The sequence below is a fragment of the Anomalospiza imberbis genome, unplaced genomic scaffold (genome assembly GCF_031753505.1).
Source record: "Anomalospiza imberbis isolate Cuckoo-Finch-1a 21T00152 unplaced genomic scaffold, ASM3175350v1 scaffold_105, whole genome shotgun sequence".
NCBI classification, from domain to species: Eukaryota; Metazoa; Chordata; class Aves; order Passeriformes; family Viduidae; genus Anomalospiza; species Anomalospiza imberbis.
The window spans coordinates 74,151-84,306 of NW_027099438.1; the positions used below are offsets into that span (position 1 = coordinate 74,151).

At 53.4% G+C, this 10,156-nt stretch overlaps 1 protein-coding gene across 1 annotated transcript; it reads left to right on the plus strand.

Moving 5' to 3' along the window:
* Window positions 1–1,951: 1,951 nt before the first annotated feature.
* On the plus strand, window positions 1,952–7,686 carry LOC137465725 (sentrin-specific protease 3-like; the record flags this gene model as incomplete). The annotated part of the gene is made up of 10 exons (XM_068177769.1): window positions 1,952–2,249; window positions 2,816–3,076; window positions 3,506–3,617; window positions 4,240–4,387; window positions 4,685–4,732; window positions 4,859–4,936; window positions 5,593–5,730; window positions 6,397–6,480; window positions 7,162–7,212; window positions 7,566–7,686. Coding segments are annotated over 10 exons (1,329 nt in total), but the record flags the coding sequence as incomplete, so codon positions are not given.
* Between the last annotated feature and the right edge of the window lie 2,470 nt (window positions 7,687–10,156).

Genomic DNA, 10,156 nt, shown 5'->3' on the forward strand with positions numbered 1-10,156 from the left:
CCCATGAGCCTCTGCGCGTTTAGGGGGAATATATCCCACAATCCTCCGCCCCAGTGGGGGGATAAATCCCATGAAGCTTTGCGGTAAACAATGGCGGACAAATCCCATGAGCCTTTGCGCGTTAAGGGGGAATATATCCCATGATCCTCCGCCCCAGTGGGGGGATAAATCCCATGAACCTTTAAGGTAAACAATGGCGGACAAATCCCATGAGCCTTTGCGCGTTTAGGGGGAATATATCCCATGATCCTCCGCCTCAGTGGGTGGATAAATCCCATGAAGCATTGCGGTAAACAATGGCGGACAAATCCCATGAGCCTCTGCGCGTTTAGGGGGAATATATCCCACAATCCTCCGCCCCAGTGGGGGGATAAATCCCATGAAGCTTTGCGGTAAACAATGGCGGACAAATCCCATGAGCCTTTGCGCGTTTGGGGGGAATATATCCCATGATCCTCCGCGCCATTGGGGGGATAAATCCCATGATCCTCCGCGCCTGTAAAGCGGCTGCATCGCGGCGTTCCCGGCGCGGTAGCCGGAGGATTAATCCCGGGATTTCTCCGGCGGGGAACGCGGAAAAATCCCTGCGCCTTGGGTGCGTCAGTTCGGGAGGAATTCCGGGGATTTTCCGCGCGGGGAATCGGAAAATAATCCGGGAATATTCGGCGTTTATTGGCGGGTCTATCCCATGGTGCACCGCGGCCCTGCCGTCTCCATGGCGACGGCGCAGGCGTACCGCGTTCAAGCGAAAAATAGGGGGGGGCTAACGATGGGCGTGGTCTATGCAGGGGCGTGTCCTCAGTAGGAGACGGCGATTGGTCGAGCTAGTCCCCGCCTCTCCGTGCTTTCCGAAGACGTCATTGCCCGGCGCCGACGGGGAGAGAGGCCGGCCCGGGGTGAGCGCGGATCCCAAAAAATCCCAAAATCCCCAAAAAATCCCCAAAATCCCGCCCAGGGGAGGGGTACGGGAGCAGCCGGGGGTGGGGGAGGGCCGCGGAGAACGGGGGGCGCGGGGAGGGCGGGAGGGGCTGGTTTGGGGAGGTTTTGGGTGAATTTGTGAGAAAATCGTTCATTTTTGGGAACGAACGGGAATTTGGGGGGTGTACGTGGAATTTTCGGGAAAATTTTGGAGATTTATGGAGTTTGGTTGGGAAGATTGGGGGAAATTTGGGAATTGTAGGGGAATTCGGGGAATTTTTTTGGGGTTTTATTGGGAATTTTGGGGGAAAATTGGGAACTTTGGTGGAATTTTTGGAAATTTATGGGTTTTATGGGGAATTGTGGGGGTAATTCAGGGGATTTTGAGTGAAACAATTCTACTTTGGGGGATTTCGGGAAAATTTGGGGAATTTTGGGGGAAATTCTGCGGTTTTTGGGGAGTTATGTGGAATTTTGGGGGAACTTTGGGTATTTCGGTGGAATTTTGGGGGAACATTGGGATATTGGGGGAAATTTTGGGAGAATTTTGGAACCTTTGGGGATTTGGGTGGGATTTTGGAGGCCCTTTGGGGATTTTGATGAATATTTGGGCATTTTGGCGTAAGTTTGGCGATTTTGGGTGGAATTTTAGGGATTTTTGGGGGGAATTTTGTGACTTTTGGGGATTTGGGTGGGATTTTGGAGGAACGTTGGGGATTTTTGGGGTGATTTTGGAGATGCTGGGTGGAATTTCCGCCTCTTCCCCCTCCCCCCTCTGACCTCCTCCCCTCCCCTCCCCCCCCAGGCCATGAAGGAGGCTCCGCCCCGCCCACACGCGGGGGGAGGAGCTCCCGCCAGCCCCTCCTCCCCTCCCGGCCCCTCCCCGTCCCCTCCCCCGTTCTTCGCGCTGCTGGGGGGGGCGGGGCCGGAGCGCAGCGCGGGGGGCGGGGCCGGCGGCGGGGGGCGGGGCTGGGCGGGGCCGCGGACGCTCCCCCCGCGGTGCTGGCGGCGCAGGGGCGCCCCCCGGCGGCGGCTGCGGGCGCTGCGGCTCCTGCGCCTCCTCCTGGCCCGCCCGGGGCTCTGGGGGGGGAGGGGCGCCCGCCCCCGCGCCGCGGGGGGGAGGGGCACCCGCAAGGCCACGCCCCTCCCCGGCCGACGCCGGCCCCGCCCCGAGGGCGGCCAGGAAGTGACAAAAGAGGAGGAGGACGGGCCGGTGGTGGGAGGGGCTTCCTTCACCACGCCCCCCCTGACGGACCTGCTGCCCCTCCCCCACCCGCTGGCACCGCCCCTCCTTCATGAGAGGGCGGGGCTGGGGGAGGGCGGGGATGAAGGTGAGGAGGGAGGTGGGGGAAGGGCGGGGGGGCCTATGGTTGAGGGGCATGACCTAATACGTGGGGGAGGGGCCTAAATCTGGAGGGTGGGGCCTAAATTTGTGGAGGGGCCTTATTGTGAGGGGGAGTGGCTAAATTGTGGGGGGAGGAGCCAAAATGTGGAGGAGGGGCTTTCATGGGGAAGGGAGGGGCTTAAATGTGGCAGGAGGGGCCTAAACTGGGGGCGGGGCCTAAATCATTGGGGGGGGGCTAAAATTTGGGGCAGGCCCAAAATTTGAGGTGGAGGAGCTTAAATAGTGGGGGAGGGGCTTAAATAGGGGTGGAGTCTAAAGGGGAGTGGCCTAATTTTTTGGGGAGGGGCCTAAGTGTGGGGAGGAGGGGCCTAATGGCAGGGGGAGGGACCTAAATGTGGGAGGGTGAAGCCAAAATTTTTTGGGGGGGAGGGGCGGGGGTAGCTCTGGGAGGGGATGGGGGGAACCAAAGTTGGGGGCGGGGCTGACCCTATTTGGGGGCGGGGCCTGGTGTTCTGGGGTCCCTCACCACTCCCCCTCCCCCACCATTTGCAGGTCCCCTCCTGAATGGGCTGGGGGGGGGTGGGGTGGGGGCGGGGCCTCTCCCGGGCTGCCCCTCCCCCCCGCACGCCCCTCCCCCCGCCTGCCCGGGCCCCATCCTGATCAGCAACGTCACCGGAGGGGGCGGGGCTGAACTCGAGCCACGCCCCTCACCTGGATCCGGCCACGCCACTTCGGCCACGCCCCCGCCACGGGCCCCGCCCCCCGGGCAGTCCAGCCCGCCCCTGCGGGAGGAGCACGTGACCTGCGTGCAGAGTGAGTGACATCATCGGTGACATCATCGCACGGGGCGGTGACATCATAGGGGCTGTAGGTTTTGGGGTGATGTCATCAAGGCGCGGGGATAGGGGCGATGACGTCATCAGGAATCGGAATTGGGATGGTGACGTCATCAGAGAGGGAGGCACAGCCGAGATGATGATGTCATCAGGGGATGGCATCGGGGCGATGACGTCATAGGTAAGGGGGCTTGGACCGATGATGTCATCAGAAAGGGAAATTCGGGGAGGTTGGGTGGAATTTGGGGATTTTTTGGGACTTCAGTTGGAATTTTGCAATTTTGGGTGGATTTTGAGTGGAATGCTTGTGACTTTTTCGGATATTGGGTGCAATTTTGGGATTTTTTGGGATTGCAACGGGAACTTTGGGAATTGTGGGTGGAACTTTGGGAATTCGGGTCGCCAGGCATCCTGGACGAGTTCCTGCAGGCCTACGGGAGCCTCATCCCCGTCAGCGCCGACGAGGTCGTGGAGAAGCTCGAGGACATTTTCCAGCAGGAGTTCAGCACCCCCCAGAGGTGCGGAATTCAAGGGATTTCAGGGATTCTGGGGACTCTTTGTGGAATTTTGGGGATTTTTATGGAATTTTGGGGGATCCTGGGGGAGATTTGGGGGATTATTGGGGGGGATTTTTTGGGGATTTTTTTTTTTTTTTTGTGATTTTTTTTGTGATTTTTTGGGGGTTTTCTTGGGATTTTTGAGGGATTTTTTTAAGAAATTTTTTTTTTAATTTTTTTGTGGTAGGGAATTTCGGGTTTTATTTGCAATATTGTGGGGTTTTTTTGAGGTTTTTCTCTTTTGATTTCTTTATGATTTTTTTGGTTTTTTGGTGCATTTTTTTAGGTTTTTCCTGGGATTTTTGGGGGTTTTTTACTTTTTGGGATTCTTCTGGGGGAGCTTTTTTGGGGAATTTTTTCGGGATTTTTGTTCAGGTTTTTTTGGGAATTCCAGGTTTTATTTTGGGATTAATTTTGGGGTGTTTTGTGTTTTTTTGGGATTTCTTTGGTGTTTTTTTTAGGATTTTTTTTTTTTTGTTTTGGTTTGGTTTTTTTTTAATTTCGGTGGGGATTTTTTTGGGTTTTTTTTGCCAATTCTCGGCAATCCCAGGGCTGATTTTGGGTTTTTTGTGGCTGGGGGCAGGCGGGGCTCGGTGCAGCAGCTCCTCCAGTCCTACCAGCGCCTGCCGGGCTCGGCACTGCTCCGCGGCTTCCGCGTCAGCTACAAACGCCACGTGCTCACCATGGACGACCTGCAGACGCTCTACGGCCCCAACTGGCTCAACGACCAGGTTTGGGGCGAATTCCGGGCACTTCGGGAAATTTGGGGATTTTGGCGATTTTTTGCAGACTTTTTGGGAGTTTTACAGGGTTTTTTGGGGGTTATTGGAGTGGGTTTAGGCAGGTTTTGGTGGGTTTAGGGAAGGTTTTCGGGGATTTTGGGGTGTTTTGGGTAGTTTGGGGTGGTTTGGGGGTATTTTTTGGGATTTTGGGGTGGTTTTGGGGCGTTTTTTCCATTTTTTGGGGTGTTTTGGTGTGTTTTTCGGTGTTGTTGGGTGCTGTCGGGGCGCTCAGGTGAGCCCTTGCAGGTGATGAACATGTACGGGGACCTGGTCATGGACGCCGTGCCCGACAAGGTGAGCGTGGGGGCGGAGCCGGGGGCGGGGCTTGGCTGGGCAGGGGCGGGGCCAGGCTGGGAATGGCGCCCAGGTGAGCCCCAGGTGTGCTGGGCGTGTCCCAGGTGAGCCCCGCCCCCTCCCCAGGTGCACTTCTTCAACTCCTTTTTCTACGACAAACTCCGCACCCGAGGCTACGAGGGCGTGCAGCGCTGGACCAAGAACGTGAGGGGCGGGGCCTGACCGGGTGGGCGGGGCCAAGGTGGGCGTGGCTCGGGGGCAGCACTGGACCAAGAACATGAGGGGCGGGGCCAAGGTGGGTTAGGCCAGGGTGGGCGTGGCTCTGGGGGCAGCAAAGGACCAAGAATGTGAGGGGCGGTGCTTAAAGGGGTGGGACCTAAAGGGGCAGGATCAGGTATGGGCGTGGCCAGATATGTGTTCAGGAACATATGGGCGTGGCCAGGTCTGCTTAGGGCCAGTTGTGGAGGTAACAAGATACACTCACATTCACATGTGGGCGTGGCCAGGTGTGGGCGTGGCTTTGGGCACCAGGCTAGACTAAGAACGTGGGGGTGGAGCCTAATGGGGTGTGGCCAGGTATGCTCAGTGTTAGAGGTGGGCGTGGCCAGGTGGGTTCAGGAACTGGTGGGTGTGGCCAGCTCTGCTTTAGGCCAGGTGTGGGCGTGGCCAGATGTGTCCCGGAACATGTGGGCGTGGCCAGGTGCGCTCAGCACCAGCTGCGAGCGCGGCCCGCACCCAACCCCCACCCCCAGACAGGGCATATCCCCCAAAAACCCCTCCCCCGTCCCGCCCCTGGGGAGTTGGGCGTGTCCTTGCCTGCTGGGGGGGCGTGTCCCACGGCTGGCCCCGCCCCCGGGCAGGTGGACATTTTCGGCAAGGAGCTGCTGCTGATCCCCATCCACCTGGAGGTGCACTGGTCGCTGGTGGCCGTGGACGTGGTGCGCCGCACCATCACCTACTTCGACTCGCAGCGCACGCTCAACCGCCGCTGCCCCAAGGTGGGCGGGGCCCGGAAAGGGGGAGGGCCTCCTATAAAGGGGGCGTGGTCATGGGGTTAAAATTGGAAGGGGCGGGGTTGGATTTTGTTCCCTTTCATTGGTTGGTTTTGGCTGAAGTTTGATTAATTGTGGAGTGGGAAGAGTTAAAGGGGAGAGATTTGGCCCCAAAATGTAGGCGTGGTCATTCAAAGAGGGGGTGTGGCCAGGTTTGTAAATTAGAGGAGGTGGGGCTTGTGTTTGCCTTAAAATTAAAATATTATGCAAATAAAAAATTCCTGTCAAAAAACTCTTTTAGTTTTAGGGTGGGAGGTGCTAAACACAGAAAGGCGTGGCCCCAAATTGGGGGCGTGCCCTCCCAAAACTGGGCGTGGCCAAGAATGCATGAGGGCGTGGTTAAAGCAGAAGGGTGGGGCCAAACCCAGAGCACCCAAATCCCCTTTTATTGCCTTGAAATTGGGTGGGTGGGGCTTAAAGGGGTGTGGTGGGTGGGCGTGACCAGGCGTGTTTCGGGGGCGTGGCTTCGCATTTAGACGGTGTGGCTTCTCATTTAGAGGGCGGGGCTTGAGTTTTGTGGGCGGGGCTTGAAGGTTAAGTGATTGGTGGGTGTGGTCACCACGTTTGGCCCCTCCCCTGGCTGATCACGCCCCGTTTTGGCCCCGCCCCCAGCACATCTGCCGCTACCTGCAGGCCGAGGCTGACAAGAAGGAGCGGCCGGACTTCCGCGAGGGCTGGAGGGGCGCCTTCAAAATGGTCAGGGGGGACCCAAAACCGCCAGAAACCACCCCAAAAATCCCCCAGAAATCCCACCCGGGGTGGCCCCACATGTCCAAAAAAATCCCAAAAAAAACCCTTCCAAAAATCTTTAAAAATTCCAAACAGTCCCCCAAAAATCTCAGCCGGGGTGGCCCAAAATGCCAAAAAAAAAAATCCCCAAAAAAATCACCCAATAAATCCTAAAAATATCCTCAAAAAACATTTACAAAAACAAAAAAATCCCATCTGGGGTGGTCCAAAATGTCTGACAAAAAACACCCCAAAAAACCCAAAAAAAATCCCAAAAAGACCTCAAAAATCTTTAAAAATAAAAATCCCCATAAATCCCACCCAATATGACCCAAAATTCCCTTTTGTGGCTCCAAAAAAATCCTAGAAATATCCCTGGAGAAAAAAAACCAGAAAAAATCCCCAAAATACCGAAAAATCCCCCAAAAAATCCCAAAAAAGTCTCAAAAATCCCTAATGATCGCAAAAAAGTCTCAAAAACCCCTAAAAGTCCCATCAAAAACCCCTGAAAATCCCCCAAGAGTCCTTGGAATTCCCCAGAAACAAAAAAAAAATCCCCAAAAATCCCCGAAAATCCCAAAAATCCTCAAAACCCTAAAAAATCTCCAAAGAATCCCGAAATTGGTAATTTTGGGTTTTTTGCCCCAGAACGTCGCCCGGCAGAACAACGACAGCGACTGCGGCGCCTTTGTGTTGCAGGTGAGCGGGGTTTGGGACGGGAGAATTTGGGGGAAATTTGGGATTTTTGGGAATTGTGGGTGGTGTTGGGGTGAATTTGGGGGAATTTTGAGGGATTTTTGAGAGTAATTTTGGAGTTAATTCTGGGATTTTTGGGCTAATTTGGGGTGAATTTTGGTTATTTTTGGGCAAATTTAGGGTGGATTTTTGAGGCCGATTCTGGGATTTTGGGGCGGATTTGGGATGAATTTTGGGTGGGTTTGGGGCGGATTTTTTGGTGTAATTTTGGGGTTGCTTCTGGGATTCTGGGGCGGATTTCCCCTTGGAGTTTTACCTGATTTTGGGTTTTTTTTGGGGGGATTTTGGGCCCCCAGTACTGCAAGTTCCTGGCGCTGGGGCGCCCGTTCAGCTTCACGCAGCAGGACATGCCGCACCTGCGCCGCCTGATGTACAAGGAGCTCTGCCACTGCCAGCTCGCCCTCTGACCCCCCGGAATCCGGGGAACCCCCCCAGAACCCCCAAATCCCCTAATTCCCAAAAAAACCCGGAAAAGCGCAAAAAACCCCTTGGAAATCGGGCTCGGAATGGCCAAAATGCGGGAAAAAAAGTGATTTTGGGGGGGGGGGGTGGTGGGCGGGGTTTGGGGGGATGGGCGGGGTTTGGGGGACCCCAGAATTTGGGAATTTTTTGGATCCCGAAAAACCCAAAAATCCCCAAAAAAATCTGAAAAAAATCCAAAAAAACCCAAAAAGCCCAATGAAAATTGGCCTCGGAGTGTGTGAAATGTGGAAAAAATGGGAATTTTGGGGGGGGGGATAGGCGGGGTTTGGGGGGGCCCAAAATTTTGGGAACTTTTTGGATCCCGAAAAAACTGAAAATCCCAATAAAATCCAAAAAAAATCAAAAAAAAAATCCAAAAAAGCAAAAAAAACCCATGAAAATTGGCCTTGGAGTGGATGAAATGTGGAAAAAAATGGGAATATTTAGGGGGGATGGGTGGGCTTTGGAGGGCCCCAAATGTTGGGAATTTTTTTGGATCTTGAAAAACCCAAAAGCCCCAAAAAAATAAAAAAAATCCTAAAAAAAGCAGAAAACCCTATGGAAATCGGCCTTGGAGTGGATGGAATGTGGAAAAGATGGGAATTTTGGGGGGGGATGGGCGGGGTTTGGGGGAGCCACAAAATCTGGGAATTTTTTCAATCCCGAAAAACCCAGAAAATCCTAAAATTTCCCCCCAAAAAACCCAAAAGATTCCAAAAACTGCTTGAAAATGCACCCCCAAAACTGGATTTTTTGGGAGGTAAACGGGGGGATTTGGGGGATTTTTGGGGTTTTGGGATCGAAAGGGGAAGCACCAAAAATCTGGGAATTGTTGGAAGTCCTGAATATGCAGCAAAAAAGCAAAAAAAAAAAAAAAAAATCCCCAAAAAACCTCCCAAGAAACCCAGAAAAGTAAAAAAAAATTCCCAGAAATGCTAAAAATGCCCAAAAATTCAAAAGCAATCCTGAAAAATGGAAAAGAGCCCAAAAAAACCCCCAGAATTCCCCCAAATTCCCCAAAACTCTCAAGATTCACCCAAAATTCCCAAAATCTCCCAAAAATTTTCCCAAAAATTCCCAAGAATTCCCCCAAATTCTCCCAATTTTCCTCAAATTTTCCCCAGATTTCCCGAATTTTCCGTTTCGAAGCCGGCGCAGAAAAACTTTGGGAATAAAAAGGAGCAAAAACCGACGAGAAAAACCCAAAAAATCCCAAATTTGGGCTGGGGGGAGGGGCCGGGGGCATTTTGGAAATTTTTGGGGCCATTCTGGGGGGATTTGGGACATTTTTGGGGCAAATTCTGGGACTTTTGGGGTTTTTTTTTTTTTTGTTGTTTTTGGGGCATTTTTGGGGGGATTTGGGGACAATTTAGGGGATTTTGGGGGCATTCGGGGGGGTTTGGGGAGATATGGGGACATTTTTGGGGATTTTTGGGTTTTTCATGGTCGTTTTGGGGGGATTTGGGGTCGAGTGGGGACATTTTAGGGCTTTTTGGGACATTTGTCATTTTTCGGGCCAATTAGGGGGGATTTGGGGTCATTTTTGGGGGATTTGGGATCATTTTTGGGGCCCTTTCGGGTCATTTTTGGGGACATTCATGGGGTTTATTGGGGTTTTTGAGCCATTTTGGGGGGATTTGGGGACATTTTTTGGGGGGATTCTGGGGGAATTTTGGGACATTTTTGGGACATTTTTTGGGGGGATTTGGGGACATTTTTTGGGGGGATTCTGGGGGAATTTTGGGACATTTTTGGGACATTTTTTGGGGGGATTCTGGGGGAATTTTGGGACATTTTTGGGACATTTTTTGGGGGGATTCTGGGGGAATTTTGGGACATTTTTGGGACATTTTTTGGGGGGATTTGGGGACATTTTTTGGGGGGATTCTGGGGGAATTTTGGGACATTTTTGGGACATTTTTTGGGGGGATTTGGGGACTTTTTTGGGGGGATTTGGGGACATTTTTGGGACATTTTTTGGGGGGATTCTGGGGGAATTTTGGGACATTTTTGCGGGGATTTTGGGACATTTTTGGGACATTTTTTGGGGGGATTCTGGGGGAATTTTGGGACATTTTTGCGGGGATTTTGGGACATTTTTGGGACATTTTTTGGGGGGATTTGGGGACTTTTTTGGGGGGATTTTGGGACATTTTTGGGACATTTTTTGGGGGGATTCTGGGACAATTTTAGGACATTTTTGCGGGGATTTTGGGACATTTTTGGGACATTTTTGGGGGGGATTCTGGGGGAATTTTGGGACATTTTTGCGGGGATTTTGGGACATTTTTGAGGCATTTCCGGGCAATTCGGGGCCGTTCTGAGGGGGTCGCACCCACCGCGGTGGGAGGGGGAGGGGCGCCATCCCTCCCTCCCCTCCCCCCTCCCGCTCAATTCCGGTGCGCGGCCCCTTTAAGAGCCCCTC